At 38.5% G+C, this 27,719-nt stretch overlaps 2 protein-coding genes across 5 annotated transcripts; both read left to right on the top strand.

Annotated features, from left to right (window-relative positions):
- The first annotated feature begins 66 nt into the window (after positions 1–66).
- Positions 67–21,181, top strand: xirp1 (xin actin binding repeat containing 1). Of its 4 annotated transcripts, XM_088334071.1 has the most exons (5): positions 67–314; positions 4,199–4,277; positions 10,244–10,401; positions 12,849–12,890; positions 14,288–21,181. In XM_088334071.1, exons 1-5 carry the CDS (start codon positions 144–146, stop codon positions 20,939–20,941), a joined length of 7,104 nt encoding a protein of 2,367 aa, XP_088190197.1. In that variant the 5' UTR covers positions 67–143; the 3' UTR covers positions 20,942–21,181. The 4 variants fall into 4 exon arrangements, 1 of the variants encoding a protein (XP_088190197.1); XR_015850287.1 differs by lacking the exons at positions 67–314; positions 12,849–12,890; positions 14,288–21,181 and adding exons at positions 2,019–2,126; positions 2,311–2,500 and having other exon boundaries at positions 10,244–10,305; XR_015850288.1 differs by lacking the exons at positions 67–314; positions 12,849–12,890; positions 14,288–21,181 and adding exons at positions 2,054–2,126; positions 2,338–2,500 and having other exon boundaries at positions 10,244–10,305.
- On the top strand, positions 5,423–27,580 carry LOC148374238 (uncharacterized). The gene is made up of 5 exons (XM_088334094.1): positions 5,423–5,537; positions 10,244–10,401; positions 12,849–12,890; positions 23,405–23,565; positions 24,540–27,580. Exons 4-5 carry the CDS (start codon positions 23,447–23,449, stop codon positions 26,782–26,784), a joined length of 2,364 nt encoding a protein of 787 aa, XP_088190220.1. The 5' UTR covers positions 5,423–5,537; positions 10,244–10,401; positions 12,849–12,890; positions 23,405–23,446; the 3' UTR covers positions 26,785–27,580.
- The last annotated feature ends 139 nt before the right edge of the window (positions 27,581–27,719 follow it).

The following is a 27,719-nucleotide window of genomic DNA, read 5'->3' as shown; positions in this document are numbered from 1 at the left end:
CAAAAAAATTACAACATTGAATTATTTTTCAGACTTCGGACAGAATTGAGGCAGAAGGACAGAAGGGATCAGAAAAGCAAGCCAATGTGGGATCTTTTAGAACAGTGACATTGTCAAGAAGTCACTCTGTGGATTTCTTCCCTATGAGAGAGAACTCAGGCACCAAAGCGCTGTGTGCTCTGTTTGAGATCAAAGCCAAGTCGCAAAAGAATTCTAGCAACAGCTCAAGCCTCAACGCATCAGTGTCTGAAAGAAATCAAATCGGAAGAGACTTCCACCTGCAGGTTCGAGGAAACCACAACACGAGTGTTCAGGTGTGCAAAAATAAGACTGTTTAATAACTTTTTAATAGGTAGTATGTAAATTCATGACTTAAGCTTGCCATTTGATAGTTCCTATCGCGGAATATACTATCCGCAACCCGAGCAGTGGTGTCCATATTGGATGGGTGGTTGTACAGTGCCCTGCAAATGTGTTTCTTGAAAAAGAAATATTTGCCCATCCTAAGAAAATATTATCCATTCTTTAGCTTTAAGTTTGAAACTTGAAACGTGGCAATATGACAAACAGTTTCATGGGGGTTCAATAATTTTGCCAGGCACTGTATGTACCAGCTCGGTAGCCTAGATGGTAGGGCGCCCGCTCCGAGACTGGGAGGTCGGTGGTTCAAGCTTCGGTTGAGTCATACTAAGACTTACAACATTGGTACTCATTGCCTCCCTGCTTGGCGCTCGGCATTAAGGGTTGGAATTGGGGGGTTTGGTCAGCTAATGACTCCCAACACAGCAGTTGGGTCTAAAATGGCGGCGCCCTGTTTGGCTGCGGCTGCATCGGCTCACTACAGTTTAACTGTACGGGTGAGGTGTATCGACATTTCGTTCTGTGTGCATGGTTACAAAGAATGACAATAAAAGTCAATTTTTATTCTATTCTATAGTATGTTAAATCGTTTATTATTGTCACTGACCTTTGAAATATGGCGAGCAAAGCTCTGGTTGGCCCAAAGTTGTTGTTAGACAAAGGGTCCGGGATACGCTAAGGCAACAATTATCAACAAACAGGACCAATACACTTTAAAGAAAAGCATGTGGTTTAGGGGTTATGGATTTGTTTCAGCCTGGTAACCCTGCACAATCATTGACAAGGCGTTTTAGCGTACCCGGGCTATCTCTGGGGGCAGTGATTCAGAGCCTATTTTTGCCCTCCACTCACTGGATTAGGGCGCACTCTGTTCGGCCAGGTTTTCAGGGATACTCGAGGCTTATTTTGAGCACAGCAAAGAAGTGGCTTGATATTTTCACCTAGGGTTTATAACGCTTGACCGCTATCTCCGAAGTGCACATTGAAGATGAGGTTCTCGCTCTGGCCTCCACTCAGAGGGTAACTGTAGTTGAAAAAGAACAGTCAAGTGACAAAAAAACATTACCTTGCTAATACCTCTTTCATTTGAACATCCAACAAAGTTAGTGTAGACCTGTGACAACATCAAACCGGCATCTGGTGGACCCATCCGTCATGGCTGATTGTTCACATTCGGGGCTGCGCGTGACGTCAAACGAAAACTATCAATTTAAAAAGCGTCACTTTGATTTTTTTGTTTTGGTTTGAACACATTTATTGACACTAATAACAGCAAACAAACAGGTCGAATCGAGTCTTTTTTGGTTTGAACAAATTTATTGACACTAATAACAGAAAACAATCATGACAATCTCAACAGCAATTAAGCACATTCACAATATTATATTTCAATATGACGTTTTTAACAGCAAACACAATGTGAGGTTTGAACAACCCTTCTCGAAAATCTTAATAGCAATCAAGCATATTCACAATTTAATTATATAACTTTGAGTTAACACCTAACAAGTCCCTTTGTTGAATGAGACCTTTATGCCAAGTGATAAAACAGAAGTCTATTTTTTTAAGCATAAACAAAGCATTGCAAAGCAATGATGCAGTGATGATGTTGCAATGATGCAAGGGCTGCTGTTCAAAGTGTTCCTTTAGATTACTCTCTGTTACCCCTCTCCATCCTTCGTGGTTTGTAATTCTTTAAATGGTCTCTGGCCATTACTCTCTTCTCGCTCCTCAAGATATAGTAACAACCTTCAAGAGCGATAGAGGTCTTTGGAATTATTATTGCAATGAATATAATTCAGAAAACAATTTGACGATAATTTAATTTCTTCAATTCTTGAGTTTAAAGATTTAAGTCTACATTCAATTTTAGATTAAACTTTTCTTTAAATGCTTGAGTTTAAAGATTTAAGTCTACATACAATTTAAGATTAAACTTTTCTTTTAAAGGGACAGTGTGTATTGTTTGACCACCAGATGTCGCTGTATAGTGTATTGCAACCAAAAAAAAGTGCTGGAAAATACGAGGAAAAATACAAACTTTGGAGACTCAAAGTGACCAAAATGCACCGTTTTCCCTTTGTGGGTTTTGGGTACCCAACTTAGCAAGATGGTGGACAATCACGTCAGCTCCCTCTAGGTGAGGCTGGTTCTATGGTAAACAAAACCTTTTTACACAACCCATGAGTATTTAAAAATGCATGTTTATATGGTAGTTCATATATTTTTGCTTATTCATATTTATGTTTTGTTTTTAATGGATGAATAAATTGAGTTTTTTTAACACTAACTGGTGCTAAATAATACTCACTGTCCCTTTAAAGCATTTTAAATCTTGAGTTGGGGCTTACACTTTTGTCATTCTGTTAAAGTGTAAACTTTTGAGTTAAAAATTTCTCACTGCTTTAATTTAAGAGTTAAAGCTGAGTTAAACATTACCTGATGCGCTGAAGCAGCTTTTAGTATTTAACCTTTCATTGCACTGCATATATGTATGCATTAAAAGCTTTCTTTCAAAATTGAACTCTGAGTTAAAGTAACTCAACTTAAAACAGCGTTAAAGCTTTAACTCTCCAGTATAAGATATACTGGTATCACTAATACAAGTAAAATGTATGATTTAGTTTCAAAGTAGACATTTTTAAATAAGCTCACAGTGACCACAGTTAAACAACCCTCGGGGAGCACAGTGATGAAAGAAGGACGTGCAATCTTATTGTGGAAGTTGAACTGCTCCCTGCTGGAGGATGAAGCCTTGTCGCGCAATACAGGGAGCGGTACAAGGACTGGCAGACCCTTCAAGACTCGTATGATTCACGAGCACAATGGTGGGAGATAACAAAGAAACGAACGTAGATTTTCTTTAAAAATGCAGGAAAAAATAAAAAAACGTAGAGATGTTGGGACTACAAAGAAGACTCCAACGCTATTTTACCCTAACACAAAAGGGGATCGAATTTAATGATGAAATCAGAGAGATCAAACAAGAACTAAAAGCTTTGGCGGAAATAGAAAAGAAAAGGCAGAATGTCACACTTTCACTTTACCTCCAGAAACTTTGTTAGAATATGATATGGTGAAATTGTGAATGTGTTTAAATGGTGTTAAAAGTGTCGATAAAAATTGTTCAAACCTCATATTGTTAAAATATGATATAATGAAATTGTGAATGTGTTTAATTGCAGTTAAAAGTGTCAATAAAATTGTTCAAAACAAACAAAAACAAAAAACGTCCAAGTTTTAGTCATAATGAAAATGAGTTAGGGCTTAAAAAGTTGATAATAGTGTGGAGAAAATACCATAATTAATCATTTATTGACATCTACGAAACCAATACCAACATAGAATTGACAAGGTATTTATTTCATGTCCTTTAAAATCTGATTCGTCATCAGATAAAGCAGAGTTGTTTCCATCGTCGTGTTTTTTTGAGTTTATTTATATTTTTCTAGACGACTTTCTGTTTTCTCCATTCTTTAACATTCGTCTTTAACATAGTTGGATAATGAGATCAAATCGAATGCATATTAGACAGGGATAAATATGATAACCCTGCCTGCAGCAACTGCACAGCCTCGAATGCCCGTTTCACTTTGGGAAATTTCACAATACCCTCCTCCCCACCTCACAACATTTCCTTCTTGGATCCATACAATGCATGTGGTCACTCTTTTTTTACATCAAAACATAACATATCTCCTAAAGTTGAAATTTCCTTGCCTGATTAATGTTCTGGTAAGGTTTCATACCACACAACATTTAACGCTCCCAGTATGAATCAATACAATTGCCCAAAACTGAATGCAAACTTCTGTTTATGTTCATGTTCTCATTTTAGAGAGTGACCCAGTTGGAGAGAGGAAGAACCACCAAAGGTCTCCCTGAGCCTTGCAGCAAAGATGCCAGATCCTCAAATGGTGAGCTGTGTTGCTCAATTTCGTGTCTGTGCTCACAGCCACAGAAGTATCATTGAGACTATGTTCTCTATTCAATGATTGTGTAGTAGCCAGAAATCCCCCCCGGGGTCTTTAAAAACATTGCACGTCACTATTGGCTCAGCAGTGTTCTGTTGCCCTTGGCCAAAATCACCTAAAAAAAGACGGCAATGTCGTGGTGTAAATGCATAACTATGTGGATGGTGCAGCTGCTTAAGATAGGAGTGACATCGGTGCTGATGGATTCCGAGCAGACTTTGGCCCCGTGACACGACCTTTTCTGTGGGCCGTCCGAATTTTGACTCTCGGTCCTGTCAGCTTTGGTCTTCTTTAAAACAAAGTTATAATGTCATTATTTGTTTGTCGGCGATTTTTGTGAGAGTAACATCGTATATTTTAAGACAGAATTAAACAAAACTACTAAACGCACTCTCCAGAAAAAAGCTAATTATTCAGCACATTTTATTTCACAGTGTGGACCCATCCGTCATGGCTACCCAGATCAGGAGGCTTCCCCTGCTACTTGTAATCATGGAAACCAGCACTAGCTGTTTCATGTGGGGGGGACCCCTATCCAAAAAAGTCTGGAGAGGGTTGAGTACCGCCAGGCTGTACTTGCCCAAGACACACCATAGAAGGGGAGCCCCGAGATGACTCTGGTGGTTAAGGGATCCGTGAACCGTGATGTACTTTGGAAAGACCAACGACCTGCTGTGTTGCTATGGCTTTGCATACACTAAAATTATAAAGTCATAAAGGAAATTACATTAACCCTTATTTGATTTTTGAGCCAGATAAAAAAGGCATATCTTGCTTACAAGCCATAGGTTCCCAAGCCCTGCTTTACAGTGACACAACTTTATCTACGTTATCCAACGAGTTCCTGCATATTCTGTTGCTCTCAAATCACCCACTACCACGTTTTTTTTGAAGGATCTTCAAATTGTTATCAAAAATAGTGGGTGGAGGGGTGTCCCGGTCCCTTAGTGACTAATTGAGGGGATTGACTGAGCCTAGGGGCGAAAGCCAGTCACCTTCCCAAAATAGACGCTCTTAGGTTGGGGGCGACAGCCGACGGCTCTGATAAAAATCAGCTGTCGCGGGCCGAGGCCATTGGAGTGCAGAAAGTCAGAGTAAGCTGAAGAGCAGGGAGGAATCCGCCCTCATCACACATCACTGAGGCGACACGAGCGAGCGCTTGCTACACTGCTCAAAGGAGAAAGATCATTGGATAAACGCTTTGTGAGTAGACGACCCTTTCCTTAAAAAGTGACTTATTATGTGGTTAGATTTCGGAGCAATATTGGTGAATAGAATAGAATAGAATAGAATAGAATAGAAATAGTCTTTGTTGTCATTGATTTCAACATTGTGAAACATTCTAACTAGATTAGACATTGCACTCCAGGCTAAACATGTATCTGCAAGACTTTGAAGGTGGGTTGCATGTTCGAACTGTCTTTATAAAGTTGAAAGTAGAATATTTTCTCTATTCAGTATGTATTAACAATGCCCAACTGAGTTTAAAGACACTTTATATGTTTTTTTCTATCGCGCCTATCTGCTTTTATCTAGCAATGCTGTTACAGGACATGGGACACTTTAGGTAGAAGGAAAGGTGGGGGGTTTGAGAGGGATTTTATGCTCATCATGGCAATTTTATTTAGCTTAGCCTGAAAATGGTATAAGTAAGAAAAGGCCTTTTTCAAGTACAGTCCAAACGCCAACCAAAACCCCCGAAAAGATGAAAAAAGAAGAATTTATTTGAGCGAGTCTAAGAAATGCATCATAACTCTAAGCCAGGAGATAGCTGCAGAGAACAACAAAGTTTCAAATTCTTTACTGCACCGCGAAAAAAAGTCAAAAGACTGTCAGAATAAATAGGCGAAAATATATTTACATTGCAGTAGTTAGAGACTAGCCCAAGTTATAATCGTAGTGCAATGAGAAAATAGTGTATTGTAACAAGTAGTGCAAAAATATTAGCAGCAAAAAAATAAATTCCAAATATGTCGCAATATATATATTTTCACCGTTTTGTGTGCTTGTCTAGGGTTGTAATGGCCCTGGGGAAGTCTCTGAGCCTGTTTGTCCTTGTTTCAAGGGATTTGTAGTGCCTACCGGAGGGCAACTGGGATTAGCAATAATAACTAACAATTAAATTTATGTACACTTGCCAACGAAGCGTAATATTAAATTAAAAAAAGTTAAAAGTAGGATATTTTCTCTACTAGGAATGTGTTAACAATGCCCAACTAATTTCAAAGATCCGTTATAATTTTTTTACACCACACCTATCTCTTCTTTTCTTACTTTTAGCAAAGCAGTCTCGGGATACATTAAGAAAGAAGAGTAGAGGGAGGAAAGGTGACCGGGTTAAAAATGACTTCATGCTCTTCACCGCAGTTTTATGTTAGTGTAGCATGAAATTGGTGAAAGTAAGAAAAGGCCTGTTTTAAGTACAGTCCAAACACCAACCAAAATCTTATAAAATATGAAAAAAGAAGAGTTTGTTTGAGCGCTAGGAAAGGTATGTACTTGCACGCGCAACATAATAAGCTTGATGACAGGGGCTAGAAGATGGCTTCAACTAGTAAAAAAGTTCCAAAACCTGGACAACTACTTTAATATTGCGATTCTAAAACATGAATTAAGATGCAAAAGCCGCAAGTTTTTTCCCCATTTTAGGGGGGTTGCTATGTTTCCACTTACTGTTGAACAAAAATCACAGTTCACCGCCTTTGTGGGTTTGGTCATTTTCAGTGAGAAGTTGAGTGACAAAATGGCTGCCCTCTGAGATGGATGCTGGTTAATCAATTTTCTACAAACGTAAAATACATCAGAATTAAATTCATTGATCGGTAAGGATACGTTTGGGATAAAGCACAAAGTTAAATCATCATTTACAAATGTTGAAAAAAAAAAGGATCAAGTACAAAATATGTTTCTTTTTCCAATGCCAGTGTTATGTTGGAGTGATGGGGTTGGTCACTCTTGGCCAAACGTTTGTCATTACAGTCTGGGAATGTGGAAACCATCACCAACAGCTGATGGTTGGGAAGGCGTTGCCCAGAAGAAGAATGTCAACCACATTTCAGCATTTTCACAGCTGCTAGCCGCTAATAGCATGTCCTCATTCCTTGAGAAGGAATGCCGAAAAATCGCATTGAGGACGAACAACATGGATGAATGAATGAATGAATGAATAGTTGGATGAATGAATGAATGAATGAATGAATGAATGAATGAATGAATGAATGAATGAATGAATGAATGAATGAACGAATGAATGAACGAATGGATGAATGGATGGATGAATCTTATACGGGCACACTAGAATAAAACAAAAAAAAAATTGCTTTAACAATAGCGTATATAGTACGGGACACCAAAAGTAAATCTAGCATATGATACCCAAGGAAAATCTTGATAAACAAAACCTTCTTTGGTAAATTTATCTAAAATAAGTATACTACAGAATGTTTTAAATTGATATACAAGAGAAACATTTTTAAGGTTATCATCTAACTCGTTTGATTAATGAATAGCTTTTTGGGTAGCACAATGGCTTCTCAATGTTGTTTGAGAATACTGGAACTTAAAGTGATGGATTCTTTTGAGATGAAGAGTGTCTGCTTTGTGGAGAAATACTTGTTGAGTATTTGCTGGTAGTTGGTGCTTACTTGCATACTTTGTATACTAATAGTATAATATACAAATAGGGATTTAAGTCTCACTATATCTTTGAATTTGAACAAGTTGGATTTTATAAACAGTTTGTATGTATATATTCTATGCTAGTTTGGATTGTATGCTATTTATATGGCGTCTCCAGCTATTATCATGGCTAATTATCATTCTAAGAAACTTAAACTCTTTAACTGGTTCTATTTGAAAGTTACCTCTCTTTTTTGTTTTTGAAGACGATTAACGAATGAATAAATTATAAATAAACTCTTTGATATCCGCTGCCTGACTACATTTGTTTTAATAGATGTGAATAATATTCTTGGGATCAAAAATTGACCTCTCAGCTGCACTCGGCGCCTCTTTCTATCTGCTCAGCCGTTTATGAAAACCTTTTAAATCCGGACTAGTGAGAGGCGCCAGCTAGCTGCCAAGGCCTTTTGTCCCACTCGGGCTTACTGCGTGAAAAGAAGAGGTGTGTCCAAATGAGTGTGACTTCTTGCTAGAGAGGAATTCATAGCACAAGCTGTTGATTTTTCCACTAGGCAACTATAATTAAACTCATCTAAACCTGAACTTTAATACCCAGTCTCCGGAATGTTGGAGGTGAAATTCTGTCGATGGTGAAGCAAAATATCTGTTGTGTAAGGGTGGGCAGATCGTTCCAAATATTGATATTATCGATACTTAGCAAGTACTTGAATCTGATCAATACTATTGTCCTGGGATCGATACTTCATCCCCCCCACTAATTTCCTTAAAACGCCGCTTCTATATTTAGATACTGCATTCCTTTTATCTCTGGCCCAGTGCCCTCGGCAACTTTTAAAGTTTATGCCTGTTTGTGTGAAAGACAGGCACAATGCTAGCCCCCCTCCAAACCTGGCCTGCTGCTACATTTTGCCTGCCAGGCAGAAGAGAGCCCCGAGTCTATCTCTTTTTGTTTTCAACAATGGAAAAGGATAATTTCAGGTTTCATTTGTCTGGTAAAATGGTCTGCTACTGTGGCAAATTAACATTCATGGTTCACGAATAAGGGCAATGGTCATCTTCTCTACGACTTTTCAATATTAGTGTATGCAAGGCCTGTCTGAAATATATCACAGTTCACAGATCCCTTAACCAACAGGGTCATGGGGGCAACACTTTCTGTGGTGTGTCATGGGCAAGTACAGCCTGGTGGTGCCCATCCCTCTCCATGCCCGTCTTTTGGGTTGAAGTTTTCTCCCCCAGACACTAGTTTCCATAGTGACCAGCATCAGGAGAAGCCTACTGAGATGACTCAGATACAGCACATTCATCATCTGGTCACTGTTGTCTTTTGGTGTTAAGCGTCCTCCGCTCTTCAAGGATAAGCCGGAGCTCGGCATCGACAGGCATCGGTGTGCGACAATACTGATAATGGGGGGAAATATTTAGTTTCGAAATAATGAGTACCACATGAACACATAAAAAAGTTTACTCTACAGGGAACAACAGGTAGCAACCAGAAATGTAAACATGTTACTGTTCCTGAACGACAATCTGTTATTTTTATGGCACCAGAGCTAAAAGAGCTTTTTTTGTTGCATTGCTTTTTGGTTTCACTCTCTTGACTTTAGCTCTGTAAGAGTTGTTGTTGAAGAAATATTTTTGGGGATTGTTCAACGTTTTATAGATTTCGTTGTTGACCCGATTATGCACTTTCTGACTTTTTTTTCAAAATATTGTGCACTTGAAGATCAAATCGACATGTTGACATTGTTATATTTGTATTTTGGTTTCAAAGCTGCTTTTCTATTTGACTCTCTTCCTTTTTTTCTACCATTAAAGTTTGAATTGTAGTTATTTAATAAAAAATGAAACTTTTTGGAGCCTAAAATCTTTGAGCTTGGTTTATTGTAAATCTAAACCAACTCAAGCGGGTGGGTTCAATTATTTAATGATCATAATATCGTCGAACAAAAAAGTATCGGTATCAATCGACACTATTGTGTATTTACTTGGATCGGAGCGACACAAAAATTCCCAGGTCAGTCGGTTGCATTCTTTTAGGGCAGGTGGCTATAGTTGGATAGAACAGAGCACACATGAACAATGTGAGGGAAATCTGTGACACTACAGCTGAGCTTGCAGTTGCTCTTGGTTTTTTTTTGTACTTCTTCTTGGGTATCAATTAATTCTTGCTTCCTGGCAAACTGAGTGGGCCAATTTTTTGAAAAGGTCAGTTGGTATGACTTTTCCTCATTTGTTTTTTTCTATCATTTTTTTTTTCATTTCAGATGACAAAAACACATTATCTACATCTGTAACCAAGAGTGTGCTGCTAAAAACACCAGCCAGCAGCAGAATATCAACTAGCTACTCTGTTCGGGACAGGTCAGCTCTCTATCTGTCCAGAGCAGCTTCTATTGACTCCATTGGACGTTCAACGCCACTAGTAAGTTCCTCAAATGCTTCTCATTCCTCATCCTGCCCTGGGCTCACAGGTTCAATTGTTTTGTTTGTTTGAAATTTAGCTGTTCAGCGTTTTCAATGCAGTGTTCGTACGGGTGCTTATAATCATTGAAAGTGCTTGAATTTTAAAGTTGTGTTTTAGAGGGTTGAAAAGTGGTTCCATTTTGTCTAAATGGTTGTTTATGTTTGACATGTTGCCATGTTTTACAAGTCTGCTTAAAAATTTAGCTGACACTGCTCTCTGGTGGCTTTTCTCTGCCATTGCATTTATTCGTTTGTGATTAACGCTACCTGGTATTAGTTTGTATGGCATAGTTCTATGAAGCGTTGTCACACCCTAAGGGTCACACCCAAGAGGAAAGGTGCATGATAAACCTAAACAGTTGACTATGGAATTTGTATTGTGTATCAATTATGGACATTTATTATGAGCAATGCCCAAAATGAAGGCCGTGTTGCCCATTGGTAAATTCTAATGGGAAGAATATTAACACATGTATTGTTCATATTCACAAATATATTCGCGACTTACTCAAGATTTAAAAGATTATACGTCTTGATTATTGAACAGGCAAGATTAAAACTCGCATATGTAGCTTGCAGGTATATGTGTGGATCTGCAAAATACACGATTCACACCGGTTTTCTTCTCTTAGTGGTCCTGGAGAAATGCAAATATTGACTTTAAAAGACCTGAAAAAGAGCTTGAATTTGGTCGTGAAAAAGGAGTACGAACCATGTCAATTTATCTGTTTTATTTATTTAAATTCTTGCAACATCAATGAAGTGATGAGTTGACTTTGGATAACATTTAAAAACTGCAATTGATGGTATATATCTATTATTTTTACATAACTGAGTATTTATTCATATGTATTCATGTACAATGTGCACTCGTGTATAACGCGCACCCCTCATTTTTCATTAAAAATTGGTATAAAATTCTCAGCTTAAACTAAGCATCGTAAGTGACAAACATTGTTGAATACGTGCAGCCATGATAGAAAAAAATATTGACTATGTAAACTTTGAACACAATGCCAAAAATACATTTATAATATTTACTTAATTTCCCTCAAAGTGTGAATCATCATCAGACACACCAAAGAGTTTTTTTTTTCCTCGTCGCGCTTTTTTGGTTTAATTTAATATATTTCAGGACAACTTTCGGTTTTCTTTATTTTCTCAAATTTGTCTCAAGTAACGTGAATTTCAACGAATTTCAGCACGATCTGCAATTCTGAGCTTGAAAGAGGTGTTATATGCATAATGTTTCCTCTTCACAGCCCGGATTACTAATAAAGACAGTGATTTTCAACTGCTCTGACTTCAGGACCCACCATTCCAACTTAATGCCAAGTTGCGACCCAAATCAAGATAGATAGATGGATAGATAGATACTTTATTCATCCCCGAAGGGAAATTCACATTTCCAGCAGCATCCCTGAGCTGAGAACAGTACAACAAGAAACAAATTCATTCTCTCAAATGAAATCCTCTTTTGTTTTTCACAAAAGCAAAATGACCACCAAAACAACGACTTCAAGCATCGTATATAATAGCATATAAGCGACCATCAAAACCTGATTTAAAATAGCTACATACTAAAATAAACGTGTACCCAAAATATCATTATAAGATGTCCTTAAACAATAACTAATTATGTAGATAATAAAGATTAATATACTGGTAAAATAGCTAAAAACCTAACATTTTAGCATTTTCTTTCCCCTTATAGCTTACTTTATTGGTACTCATTATTATGAACAGAACAAGGAAACAAAACAAACAAAAATAAAATGAAATAAGACGTGGTGCCTCTCAAAGACAATTGAGACATGCCGATCAACTAAACAGGAAGAAGAGCTCTAGCAGGGTATATCACCATCTAATGTTAAAAAGTGTAATTGACCATCCATTTCTTTTGTTCTTCTAAGCATTATTCTGACAAGGAAAAAGCCCTCAACCTACTGAAACAAAGTCTCGACACAATTTTGGGTCCTGAACTAAAAGTTGAGAACCACTCATATAGCGAATACCAATATATCATTAAAAATGTGAAGAAGACTGAATTGAAACTTTATAACTCTAGATATTGGTCATTTGTGCAAAACAGCCATCTTTAACTCTATCAATGAGAGAAGCCTCGCTTTTGCACACGATCCATCGAGAATTACCGCAATCATTATAAAACATCCACACAAGAGATGTGGATATTGTTGCTAAAAATCGACTGTGGGTGTATTGTGGGTAAAGAGATGTGGTTGCATTCATTTTTTTGCGATTGTGGTCAGGGATATTTTCGACTGATCAATCATTGTGCGAATACGGAAATGTAAGAACTGCTGTCATACATGAATAAGTACAATACATTTGTACCTAATGAAATATGCTTTAATGTCACATCTAAACAGATTTTTTTTTCATCAGGTATCGGCTGGAACTTCAGAGACCAGAAATAAGAGCAGCAAGGTAACCTGAGTGTCTACATTTGTTTTAGTTTGTAGTCTACTCACACTGTGCTTGCTTGATAACAGATATGCTTCATTTTCCCTTTGCGCCAATAAGGTACAACAATACAGTACTGTTAATAAATTGCAAAAACATCATAAAAATATTTCTCAAAATAGAAAAATGTTCAATTGCCTTTTCTGTTTTAAGGTGTTTTGAATTGCAGCAGCGTCAGCACATACATTTTTTCTAGCACAGATTTCAGATTCAATTTCAAGTGTTAGCAAGTATTTTACGATGTATATACACATTTGTTGAGCTAATGGCTCCTTAAAAAATAAGCAAGGACCGTCGAAAAGTATGAAACATTTTCTAAAAAAAAATGCTAAAAACTATTTTTAATTGTAATAAAAGTTCTCAACCAACTTACCATTAGTATAAAGGGTGAATGAGTAACTAAGATTATAACTGCACAGATATTCTAAAAAAAGCAACTGTTTAATTTGAAAAGACAAGATCAGTACCATATGTTGTTTTATTTATTTTGTATTCGTTTTATCTTTTTCATGCATGCAAAGAATGTATTTCATGATCGTAACTAGTGGTAGCAATATGTATATGTGTTGGGTGAGCAGGGGGTTATTGTTATGGCCTCTGTACAATGAAATGTCGCGTAATAGTACATAATACTCTCATCAAAGTTTGACAAAGTGAATATTCCGATTTCGGTTAAAATTTTACAAGAAAGCTTTTCCAGGTTAACTCGATTTTACCTTGCATGGTTTATAATTTCTGCTCTCACTGCTCAACTTACTGTGAACTAAAAAAGGAACTGCACAGGAAAAAAAAAACAATACATATTTAAGTCCTCCATCAAATAATTGATTATGCTTAATATTTTGAATTATAACAACTGATCAGCAGTTGGTTGAAAAACTGTTAAAACATACTTAGAAACTAACTTTAAACATTAATGTAGAGAATTGTATGGTAAAAAATTAAGTATTAACCAACAAAAAAATATATAATAAATATATAATAACAGCACAGGTGCACATTTACTTTCCAAAGTTAAGACGAGTTAAAATTGTAAAGGTTTTGTGGTCGTGTCAGTAGGGTATATATTTCCTCTCAAAAACCATTATTTCAACATTTCTACAAGGATGTTAAAAAAAAGTTTGTTTTTAAAAAAAGAAATTTCCTCCGCTAATAGCTGCGTGAAGTGTTTTTTCTTAACTCTGGTGTGACGAGGATGGTTTGCAGTGACAAACATCAACTGAACATACAGGAAGGTAAGAAGGACTTGACTTTCATACTAATTGCATGCTTTTCAATTTAAAAATACATGCATGTAAATTTGTGTGCAACTGAAATAGAACTGACATTGCATGTTGTTGTTGTTTTTTTTTTGTTTAAAGATGGCTGAGACAGCCAAGAAAGTCACAGATTTGGAATTGTCTCATGATGAAGACGATCTTCTGCCACCACCTCCCCCCCCTCCTGTGCCAGCAAGACCTCTTGACTATGAAGGGTCCTCGGCATTAAGTAGTCTACCTATGCTTCCACCGAAAGAAACATTTTCCACATACTACCAGCAAAGGCAGAAGAGTGAAGTCAAGAGGCTTTTTAAACACATCCACCCAGACATCAGACATCTTGGTGATGCTGTGGATGATGACATAATCAAGGCAGTGCAGCAAGGAGGTACTGAGGCAACAGATGCTGCCTATCAGGGTGAAGTACAGTCAATGAGGTGGATATTTGAAAATTGGAATCTGGATAATATCGGGGATCCTCATGCAACCAGAAAGATCTTGGATGAGGAGAACATTACAGGTGGAAACGTCAGAGGGACCTCCTCCATGTTTGAGCAATGTGATGACAGACTTCAAATTTCAGGGGTATTTTGTAACAGACAGGCTTCAGTGAGAGGGGATGTGAGGACCTCTACCTGGCTCTTTGAAACAAAGCCCTTAGATTCCCTGAACAAAAGAGAAGATGGAGAGCTGGTGGAAGCTGTTTTGAGAGAGCCAACCCAGCAAGGAGATGTGAGCGGTACACGGCTACTTTTTGAGAACAGACCGCTAAGTGACCTTGGGCGCTGTAACTCTGTAGAGGACAATAACTTTTTGAAACTGATGTCCGAGCTCCAAGAACAAAAAGGAGATGTCCAAAAGACTGTGAAACTCTTTCAGGCAGAACCAAGCTGCGCGATTAAGGACGGAAGCGGCAATATCCATTCAGTCAAATCTATCTGCAGGGAGGAGATAAAAAACGGAAGCACGAGGAGTGCTCGTTGGATGTTTGAAACCCAGCCTTTGGACCTGATCAACAAAGGAAGTGATGGTGTGAAAATAATTCGAGGCATATCTCTGGAAGAGGGAGATAGAGGTGAAGTGGAAAGAAAGAGATGGATGTTCGAAACCCAGTCTTTCAACACTATACAAGAAGTTGGGGAACCGGGCAACTTTAAGGACACATTGGCTGAATGCACAACAGAAGCTGATGTCACCAACAAGAAAAAGCTCTTTGAAATGCAACCACTCGCAACACTTAGAGGAAATGCTGAGGAAAAGGCGTTGGAAAAGGACACAATTATTGGAGGAGATGTAAAGACGTCTCTTTGGCTTTTTGAAACTCAACCCATGGAGGCTCTAAATGACAGTTATGAAGTTGGATGTTTGAAGAAAATTACACTTTCAGCTGATGAACAAGGAGCCATTAAAGACAAAAAAATGTTATTTGAGGGTCTCGGTCCTGAGAAGAGTTCCTTGGTAAAGCAACAGGTGATTGAAAGAGGTGATGTCATAGGTTTCAAGCAACTTTTTGAAACAATTCCCCTGAGCAAAATTGCTCATTGTAATGAGGAGATAAGCACATCAGAAAATCAAATGCCCGAGAATTCCACTTTGTATGCTATTGAAGACAGTTGTGGAAATCTCCACAAGGTAACGACCGTCAGCCGGGAAGAATGCATAAAGGGAAAAGTCCAAAACTACAAATGGATGTTTGAGACCAAGCCATTACATGAACTATCAGAAGGAAAAGAAAATGTAGAGGTAATCAAAGGCATCACAAGAGAGGAAGACACAATGGGTGACGTCAAGATGGCGAAATGGCTTTTTGAAACCCAGACAATAGATGGAATTCATTCAAAATTTAACCCGCTGAAGCCAAACGATCCTGCTGAGGCCCAGCCTTGTAAAGGCGATGTCAAGGCATGCAAATGGTTATTCGAGACGCAACCAATGGACATTCTGTATGACAAATGTGAGACAGTGAATGACAAAGACAGTATTGATAATGCTAGCGTTAAGACGATTACATGGCTTTTTGAATCACAGCCATTAGACAGCATAAAAGATGGCGAGGAGTACAATTTAAATCTTTGTAACACAATGGAGGATTCTGCAAAATCCCCAAAGAGTGTTCCGACAGTCAAACATCTTTTTGAAACAGAGACTCTGGACAGAACAAGGAATGACCAGACGGAACAAGAGTTAAGATCCGTCAGCCAGGTTGACTTTCAGTCAGGAGGTGTCTCCAGAGTTAAAGCACTTTTTGAATCCCAATCACTTGATGAAATCGGATCAGAAATGGTCATGGCCCAGGATGAAGACACTAATGATCACGTCCAAAAAGGATCCGTACACAAATTCACTTGGTTGTTTGAGAACTGTCCCATGAACACCATCAACGTAGACAATGATGCTGAAAATATTGAGCAACCGAGTGAAATTGTGAGTGGCGATGTAAAGAATAAAATGTTTATTTTTGAAACCTCATCCTTGGATAAAATCCACGACCAGCCTCTTGAACAGAAATCAGTCAGCCTGGAAATACCGGAACATGATGTTGATGTGAAGTCCAGCACCATGATGTTTGAGTCCCTGCCACTGTATGCCATTCGAGACAAAGAGGGGCAGTTTCATGAGGTGACAACAGTGAAAAAGGAGGAGGTTTTAAGTGGTAATGTAAGAGGAGCAAGATGGATGTTTGACACCAAGCCCCTCGAGGCCATACAAGCAGAAAATGAAATTTATGTGATCCGAGCTGTCACTCAAGAAGATATCAAGAAAGGAGATGTCAAATCTGCTAGGTGGAAGTTTGAGACACAACCATTGGACTCGTTTACCCCCCTAGAAGGACCTTCTGTTAAGGTAACTGAAGATTTTGGAAGCTCTAATTTCCAGTTCAATAAAAAAAGATTTGAATCTGAGGAATCAAACAATAAGTTTGTAAGGATGGTTAGCGTCACTGATGTTCAGCGTGGAGACGTAAGGACCTCTACCTGGCTCTTTGAGAACCAAACGATTGACAGTCTCAAGGGAGAACCTGAGGAGCAAGATCCAGTCAAAACTGTCCAAAGAGAAGACAGCCAGAAAGGAGACGTGAAACGCTGCACTTGGCTGTTTGAATCCCAGCCACTGGACAAAATCAAGGAACCAGAGGAACAATCCTTCCAAGGCACACAGGAAATCATACCAAAAGCTGATGTGAAGTGTACAACCTGGCTTTTTGAGACAACCCCACTGGATAAAATCACATACAGCAGTGTCAATGATACTATGTTATTTTTAAGTGAATTAAATTTAGTTCTGTCGAGTGGCATAGTTATAGAAGCAAAAGAAGGTCAGAACGTGACCATGGCAAAATTCACTCTGGGAAGCAACTCTGAAGTCCGTATTGAGGAAGAAAAGCTTGTCGAACGCAATCTCCGAAACATAATCTTACAACTTTTACTCAAACCAAGCAGCACACGATTCACCCTTCTAAGGGAAGTCGAAAAGGGGAACGTGGAGAGCACCATTGTAGAGCTACCAGTCTACCATTCATCTGCTACAACTGCCATTGACAGGGATCAAATGCTACAAGACGTTGTTAAGGTAATTGATGAACTGCTCAGCCAAAGTAAGAACTTTAAAAAAGGGATCCTAATTCAAGAGACCCCAAATGGACAAGTAGATATGTCAGTCTATTCACTGATTGGCTATAGAGAAACTCAAGGACATTCTATTGAAAAGGGAGATGTGAAATCCGCCATTGGTAATCTGTTAGAAATGGCCAGCAATCAAATGACAGTGACAACATGTCGAGTAGATCAAAATGAAAAAGGAAATGTAAACTTGTACAAAAGTTGCATTGAAAAAGGTGATCTGAACTACCTTAAAAGTCTTCATTCTGAGGTATCAGAGGAGGACGTCAATCCAAACAATGTCAGTAAGGAGCAAATTGAGATATTACAAGGAGATGTGAGGGAGGCGAAAAAAAGTCTCTGTCAGAAAAAGGAGGCTGTTGAGCGAACTATTTCCGATGTCTTGCCAGGGGATGTGAAGACCGCCAAGAAAGTGTTTTCATCCGAGTGCTCATTCTTTGCTGAAAACTGCATTCCACGAGAGGAAATCATTCCTGGAGACATTTCAACGGCAAAACAACAACTTGCATCAAAGCAATCAATCGTGGTTGAAAAAGAAGACATTGTAGCTGGAGACATCAAGGCATCAATGCAGTCATTAGAACGTGCAAAGCAGCAGAGTTTGAGCGTAGAACGGGGGAACATTACACCTGGAAAGATTTATGATATGGACTTGTCATCTGAAGGCCCAGAAGCAGAAGTATGTCAGGTACAAAAAGAGACAATCATATCAGGAGATGTGAAGGCAGCTAAGAAGTCCCTGCAACTGGCCAAGCAGCAAAGCATGCAAGTAGAACGGGAAGTCACTGCTCCGGGAAAAATATTCAACCTGGATGTCTGTGCTCAAGAGGTGACCTCTGCAGTGGTTACGCAATCACCTTCATCCTCCAGACACCAACGAATCAAGACTTTTCCAAAGGTCAGTGATGCAGTCAACGATTCGGAAAGCTGTGTTACTTATGACACTTGCCAAAAGGCAGACTTATCCCATTGTGCAATTGTAACAAATCATAATGCAGCAAAGTCACCTTTGGTAAGGTATGAATGTAATGGTCTGGCAACCGAACATGAGCTAGGAGATATCATGAAAGGCGATATAAAGTCTGCTATTAGATCTCTACAGAATGCATCAACGGAGCAAAGGCTCCCAGATAGAGAAATGGTAGTAAAAGGTAATATCCAGCTCGCATTGCAATCACTTGAGATGTCTAGCGTGAATGTCTCCAAGGGAGACTTTAAATCTGCAATGCTTTACAGGAATTCAGGGAGCGCTTGTTCTGAAAGGGGCAAGGCAGTTCACAAGCAGAGTGTTGTTGTGTCCATGCCTCCATCTGACAAGACATTGTTTCCTTCAATTTCAGTAACGTGCGAAGGGCAGCCATCGATCACAGCACAGAAGTCAACAGGCTATGCGGTAGAAAATGAAGGCTCTAAAACATCCAGTTCTGAGGTTTTGTCTGCTCCACTGCGCATGCTCAAGAAACCAAAGAACCAGAAGCCAGCTTTGCCACCAAAGCCACTATGGATTCAAACGGCACCCACAGAGGATAACAAAAGCAACAAACTTTCTCAAAACAATAATGAACATTACACTGACAGGTTTATTGAAGACACAAGGAGTGATGATAAACCAAACCTTAAAACGATCAAGTCAAATAATGCTGAAGTGGAGATGGAGAGAAATGTCCTAAAGAAAATCAATGCAGAGGAGCAGATACAAAAGTGCATGAAAGAATATGCGGACAATACCAAACATGAAGTAAAAATGAGCTTGCAGGCTGCACTCAATAACTTTGATAGAACGAGCAGCAGGACCCAAAACCAAAAAGCCAAAGGCCAAAAAAACGGACAAAATGTGAAAGAAGAGGTAATGAAACCACTCGAAAAGAACAGCACCACTCAAAATTGCTGTCCAAGTCTTTCACCTTTTGCAAAACATCTCAGCAAGAGTGAAAAATCAGAACCAATCAGACCGACGAGTTCATACCAAACACAAAACCAAAATGGCCATGAAAACAAAGTTATTCTAAGACAGAAGAAGGTCGGAGAGACAGAAAGTCAACAACGACAGAGGCTTTCTGTGCACATGGAGGAGATCTTGAAGGGAAACGTAAAGGCGGCCATGGAAATATTTGAAAACATGCGGAAACGAGAGGAACTAAAAGGAATCTTATCTCAGGTGCAAGAGATAGAAGGAGAAAACAAAAATGTTGATGTTGGCTCATTAAAGACATTTTCATGTAATGTCCCAACCTTGATGGTCTCATTAAGCGAAAATTCAAAGCCAACCAGAGTCGAGGAGACGGAAGATGACCTAGAAAGTGTTTCTTCTGTTGAAACCGTGTTTGATGATTTAGAGAAAGCAAGCAAGGAAATAATACAGCTGAAAGAACAGACTTTGGCCAAGCTCCTTGAAATTGAGGAAGCCATTAAGAAAGCTTTGTATTCCGTGTCAAACCTGAAGTCTGAGTCAGATATCGCAGGACTGTCAGGACTTTTTGATGAATCTTTAAAGTTAGAGAAACATGTTCAACCTGCCAGCAATATCAGAAAAATCTGCATTGTGTCCAGCAAAGCCAAATCCGGTCAAGGAAACGAAACAAAAACTGACCAAAGTCAGTCAAGTCTCTCCACAAAAGAAACAGCCACACTAGAAAACAAGCCCGTTAAAAAGTCATCTCCTCAGTCGTCACCATCGTTTATATCCATTCATTCAGCAGCTAGAAAGACCCTTGAGCAAGCAAAGCCCACTATGTCCACATTCAAACCAACACCCGAAAAGAGTGTTCAAGGGAATCACAACAAAGATTCCAGTACCAGCCCTTCAAAGCGTAAGGTCAGCGTACTTGAGGTACAAACAGTTCCAGAGGAACCTACAGGAATAATTGGCTCAAAGACTGTCAAAGAAACCTACAAAGAGACAGATGGCCTGGGGAATGTTTTTATGTCATCAGTGACATCGACCTTTGTTGCCAAACAGTCTGATGATAATGAATTGGCTGCCGTGTTTAAGGTGGTAGGGGGCCCAAACGCATACCAAGTCACGACATCCCCCTTGCTGCAAAGAAGTAGTCCTCCTGAAATCAACAAGCTGATTCACAACAATGACAAAGGGAACGTATTTGTAACATTTAGCCAATCGAAGGGAAAACAGTGAACAAACCCATTTCTCAAATAAACCAATTGATTCCATTTGTGTTAGCTGGTTATGGTATTGCAAAATAATCTTGTGTAGATTAGCATGTTGGCTTTTTATTTAAGAAACTTTTGTCTTAGACATTTTATACTGTCACCAAATTATGTCAAATGTTATATTCTTTTTAATGATGGGAACATATCTGATGTAAAGTTTTATGTTAAACGTTTAATAAATTACAGTTGATAACAGAAAAACCTTCTTAGTGCCTTGTGTTTTCCACAAAGAATGCACAGTGTGATTTATTACTGTATTACTGACCGGTCAATTAAACACCGTAAGATCATCAAAGTTATATCTTTTGCGACAGAGGACGCATAGCTTGGGATAAATCCAATACATTTTCAATCATTATTTGGTTGCCGGATTCAACGTGTAATGGGCCCAGTTTTGAAGATTTTCCCGCAAAAACATTTTGCTTATGCCCCCATGGGATTTCATACCTGTCAACCTTAGCCAATTGGTCCCTTTATTATATTGCAATTTTCCTTATCAGGCTACAATCAACCTTACAAACACAACACTGCTCCAGTTTACTCACAGCAAGACAAGACAAGACTATGTAGGATACGGCTACAATATCAACAATCTACAATGACATTGTCATCTGCTACTAGTGACGGAGATGATCCGGTTAGAGGCGAAATGGGCAAGACGAGAACAGTCTAACAAAAATATTTGTTAAAAATATTTTGAAATCGTTTTCGCTTATAAAATTTGTTATATGGCGTACACAAATTGAAATGATCAAAATAGTCTAAGATAGGAGCAAAACATTTAAGTTGAAAGGTATGGGATTTCCTGGCCTTAAGCCCTGAGGTCCACCACTATCAGGGCCCTATTTAAACTACTATTCAAAACAAAATTAATATACCGTATTTTTCGTATGTAACGCGCAAAATATCCGGTGAGTTTGTTTATTTTCAGATGACAAGCTTGCATGTGAAATAGGCCTTCAAAAACATTTTCCTAGTGGATCAGATTATCTGGTTGATTTGTGTTAAAGTCGGAGTGGAGCATCACTGTTGAGTTCTAAAGTAGGTCTATATATCCCGGTTACCTCTGTGCCTGAGGTGTAGGTAAAGGCAGGCTTGTGTACCATTCTAAACACTACATTGTGATCAATACTGGGTTTTCCCACCAAAAATTAAGCAGAAAAAAAACTGTTTTTTAATCAAATCTTGTGGCTATTTGGGTTTGTTTCTGAAGTTAAAAGGACATTACAAGTGTACAGGGCTAAAGCGATGGCCAATCATGGGTAGCAGATCATAAAAAAATATAGCGAAACAAAAGACATATCACTATACAGTATTTGGGGTTTTAAAAGTTGTTGAACTAAAAAAATATCACAGTGGGGTTTTGCAACTTGTAAAAAGGTTCAAAATAGATACTTACATAAGGTATGCTTTTAAAACCTAATCATTAAAAATTGTTGGTTGAGTGTCAGACGACATTCAAATATTTATATAGAAGATTTTTATTTCCACATAATAATAATAATCAAAAGTGTTAAATTCCGTGCTACTGTATGCACATGACTTGACCCGAACGATTTGTTCCATCCGTTTGTCAATATAAAAAGAAAAAGGTTGGTCCAAAAGAGGGTGCAGAAAGTGTGACAATGGGTTGTTTTCTCGGCCTCATTTCTCTTGATTTATAAACATGAACAAAAAAAACTCCTTGCTGGAAAAAACAAGTATTCTACATTATTTCAAATTAAAAAGACATTGTACCGTGTTTGTTATATTTTTGACACACGTTCCATCTTATACTTTTACAGTATCTGCTTGCTACTATATTGTGTGTATGCTACTTTGACATATCTCCAAATGTAAATCCACCTTCTGCACCTACAATACTTCAACATCATCAATTACGAGTACTTCTTATCAAAAGCAACACAATATTTGATAACACTGCGCTAACCACATGTGCAGTGGTTAGCGCAATTGTGGCACAGTTCTGAGGTCATGGGATAAAATTTTCCTGTGTGGAGTTTGCATGTTCTCTCCGTGCTTGCGTGGGTTTCCTTCGGGCACTACGGTTTCCTCCCACATTCCAAAAACATGCATGTCAGGTTAATTGGCCGGTCCGAATTGTCCCTAGGTATGAATGAGTGAGTGAGTTGTCTGCCTTCGTGTGCCCTGCAACTGGCTGGCAACCAGTTCAGGGTGTACTCTGCCAACTGCCTGAAGATAGCTGAGGTGGGCTCCGGCACCCCCGCAACCCTACTGAGAATAAGCGGTGCAGAGAATGGATGGATAGATAGCTAAACTATGCATAAAAGAAACTGCCATCCAAATATTCTTTCCTCACATAAAGCCCAAGTAGTGTAACTTTAACTAGGTTTTTGATGACATGTTTTTGTAAAAGTGCAGGGAGTACACTTTGATTGAAACAACTCTATTGTTGCTTGATACACAGACTATTGTCACCTTGTCTCCATCATTATAGTTCTTGTCACCCATGAGGGAAATGTGTTCCGCCTGTTTGAAACCGGTGTATCCAATGGAAAAAATGGTGGCCAATACATTAATCCTGCACAGCAGATGTTTCAGCTGTAAACACTGTCAGAAAAAGCTCAGGTGAGATGTTTAACACTATTTACAATATTTCAATCAAACCGGGAGTCAACTCAAAAGATTTCTTCACAACAAGTTGGTTACTAGTCCAAACACGGCATTTGGATTTAGTTTGCGTTTGTATTACATTTATTGGCCTGGAGAGGGATAGGGGCCACCAGGCTGTACTTGCCCAAGACACACCACAGAATACGATGCCCCTACAACCCTAGTGGTTAAGGGTGAATCCCATTTACCCGCCCATTGTGAATAAAGAAGCAAAATTTGTTGATATCGCTTCTTAACACATAATACAAATACAAATATGTTGTGTTTAGACTTGTAGTGTCCTATACAACATAATATTGGATTTGGCCTGTTGGATGATTTAATCTGGTCCACCAGACATTTCTGAACTTGTAAAAAAAAGAAGCAAATTTCTAGGTCATTTCCATCAAAAGTTATAATTGTTGTTTTTTTTTTTAAATGCAAACCAAATGATGTATTCAGCCACCATAGGGTAATGTTAAGTTTGTATAGCATGATGAATTGGTTCAGGTATAACACTGCACTAACTCAACTCATCAATTCAACTGCATCAACTCATTAACTTAACTAATAAAATAAACCAGTAACACTTTCAATGCCTACCATAAATATATTTTTTCCCCCTTTTGTGAATAAATGTGTTGTGTTTAGAAAAGATCCCTTGTCATTTGTGATTACTATATGTAGGGTAAGGTACACATATAGGCTGAATAATAAAGCATATACCTGATAACCAAACTGAAAAGTTGGAGTTGACATTCTTTTACTGAACCGGCCCGCCTCAGAACAAAATAACCTGGATCAGGCCAGAGAGCCGAACTGAGTTTCACATCATTGCTATACAAGAAAATATTTTTAGGTAATCCTGTGATTTGACTTTAGCTTTTTGTTAGAATGTCACCGATTCACTCCTACTCTTGAGTAATGATTATTATTATTATTTTTCCCAGCATTCAGAACTTTTCCTCCCATAACGGAGAGTTCTACTGCATGATTCACTACCAGCAGCTTTTCAAAAGAAAGGGAAATTACGATGAAGGGTTCGGGCACATTCAGCATAAAGATCGCTGGCTTGAAAAAGAAATTGGAATGGACGAGGCTGACAACACATTCTCACCGAAGACTACAAAAAAGAACCCAACCTCAGCCATTGTCTCCATAGAGCCGTCTGCTGAAGTATTTGTAACAAAGTTACATGAAACTGAAACGAGACACGGTGGTCGCGCTGACGTCAGAGGTAAACTGAAAGTTAAATGGCCACCGGAGAAGAAGCCTTTTCATGATATGAATATGACTGGTTTGAAACCAAAAGATAAGCCAATCTTGAACGCACATGCAAACGTTAAAAACTCACCGCCCATAGATGTGACCTCATGGGAAAAGAAAGACTTGCAGGTGCCAAAAATGAGGGCCGATGCCTCAAAATCAAAGCATTTTCAAAACAATTATTTTACCAAATCACCTCATTCACCTTTTCCTTCACATGAAAAAGATAACAGTTTTTCAGATGCAAGTGACAAAATAACACCTGTTTTACCTGAGAAAAAGGAAAATGCAAACAAAGCAACCAACAAGGTGGAAACAATGAAAAAATCTGTATCGTTTGCTTCTAACGTTGGCATGTCTGCCTCACGTGATACAGAGGATGACCGTGTGCTAAATATCAAAACATGCACCGATGCAAATAACCATGGAGAAAATGATTCAAAGTCCAGTCATCTTGGAAATCTTGAACATGGGCATCTGCCAAAAGCAACTTATTTTCAGTCTGATTTTGAGAACAGTTCAGGCTTGCTACATTGCCAGGAAAGAAATGACGAGCTTACAATTTTTAGCAATTTAGGCGATGAAACTGACAAGGAAGATTTTAACGGGCGACGAGAGTCATTTGATAAACTGAATATTGAATTTGAAAAAGAAAGCACTCCTACCGAACCAAAACTGACTGGAGCACTCTCGGAAACAAAAAACGAGCAGACAAACATAAAAAAGCAACAAAGTACTACCAACCAAGACGCTGAAAAAACTAATACTTCTGTGAGTCCTGGAAAGCCAACCCACAAGACAAAGGTCAGACTGGGATCTTGGACCAAGGTAAGAAGTCCTTTGTCAAAGCTCTTCGCTGCGAGTGGCCCTGAAAAAACTAAGAGTAAATCAAATGTCCAAAAAACAGATGACACTCCCCCTATAGCAGCCCTGAACAGAATAGTTCGGTCATCCTTTGACAATAACGAAGACGCCATGGATTTCAAACTGCACTCAGGTGAAAAGAAAACTGAAGTGGTCTCCAGCTTTCAAGTCGAACATCCTGATTTGAACACGCTTGATTGCAGTTTTGAGGAGACTGGAAGCAGAGAGTCTATTGAAAAAAGTGATGACCAACGGGAAATGGTCCAAACCGAGATAAACAGAAAAGAGAAAGCACAGACTGATGGCAGCAGCAATGTGAGTCCACCCCAACTGGTGACAGAAGACCTCAATCTCCCTCCCTTTGACATGCATGACACTGAAGAACCAACAGATGGAAAGCTAACCCAACAAACTACAGTTCCCAATGTCACTACTAGAGATCCAACACTTACCAAGACAAATTTAGAAAAACATGACCTTGATAAAGTATCAAAAACAACAAAACCGGTAGAAATGCTTTTTGATGTTGAAGAAGCTAAACCTCATGTTCTTGATCAGTTTATTTCTGAAGAGAGTTTAATTGATAACCCTGTTGATATGATGTTTTCAGTTACTATTGATACTTCCCTGATTGACAATGAGCATGGATCGACCCAAACTCAAGTCATTGAACTGATAGAGCAAATCAATGCCCCGATCCATAATCCAGTTTTGGTGCCTTTGACCACAAACAGTGTGATACCCACACAAGACTCGGAAATTGACTTGCTCAGCTCAAGTTTGTTAACCCAACAACCAGTTCAAAGTGCATCAGCCCCCAGCCCCGATGATATCTTTGCAGCTAATGACATGTTAACAGGTGCAGGTGTTCTTGCAACTCCGTCAACCCACGAGGATCTTTTCTCGCTTGACATTTTTGCTTCAGAGATACAGTTGCAACCAAAAACTGACGATTCAAAGGATGAAGCTTCACCATTGGACTCAATAATTGGAGAACAAAATCAAGAGAAAATGGTAGAGAATTCTATGACACACACTAGCTGGATGGATGATTTGCTTGGATAAGTCCAGGGATCCAATATAAAACGCGGATACTGTTTGCCTAAAATTTTACATGATCAATTGATTTGAGAAGAAAACTTTTTGTTGATTTTATGAATTTATTAGCAAATGCGTCTTTGTATGTGTGTGGTGTTGGGGCTCAAAATAAACATTTTCTGTCAAATTGTTGTAGAATCATCACATGAAGAGACCCCTCAATCTAAATTCAGTTCTTATGTACAGTTTTACTAAGAAGCAGGAATCTGGATTTCGATGGGTATTTTACAATAGGAATTCCATACAGTTATTATCAGTCTATGTCATTTGTAATAAAAACCACAACTCAAATATAGTAATTGAGCAACACAATTACGACACATTTGATTATATAGCAGTTCTTTGTTTATTAAAATACTTGGTTGACATCAGAGTATTTCAAATAGGTGCCAAAATGTTACGGACTCTGAATTACATTGAAATACTGTTCCTATGATTTAAATTCAATATCCTGTGGGATGAGCACACTTAAATGTATATATTGAAATTAATTATAAAATTGTGAATTTTGCACAGCTGTAGTTGAAAATGGCTTGTCTAGAATGTGACTTCCAACTGAAATGATAACAATGTATTTTAATGAAAATGCTGTTTTATTTGAAAATGTTCTACTGATCTTTAAGGACACTTTGTTGTGGTAATCCTGTATCAATTTGTCATGCTTTTAACCTGTAGTAATTCTTTGGTAGAGCAGAAATGGAACCCAAACATCTTTCCTGATTTTATTGTACTTTCATTAAAAAAATATAACATTTGTTTTGAATGTGTGAGTTTACAGTTATAAAGAATTTGCATCAATTGTCTCAAACTCAACTGAGTTGGGGGCCGCTGAAGCTAGGATCCAGGTGAGGTTGGGCCAAAAGAGTTTTCCACAAAAACCGTGTTGATAAAATAATTTAAAA

Source organism: Urocampus carinirostris, chromosome 1, assembly GCF_059441175.1.
Source record: "Urocampus carinirostris isolate Australia breed hairy pipefish chromosome 1, RoL_Ucar_1.0, whole genome shotgun sequence".
Lineage (NCBI taxonomy): Eukaryota > Metazoa > Chordata > Actinopteri > Syngnathiformes > Syngnathidae > Urocampus > Urocampus carinirostris.
This window is presented reverse-complemented; position numbering and strand designations above follow the sequence as displayed.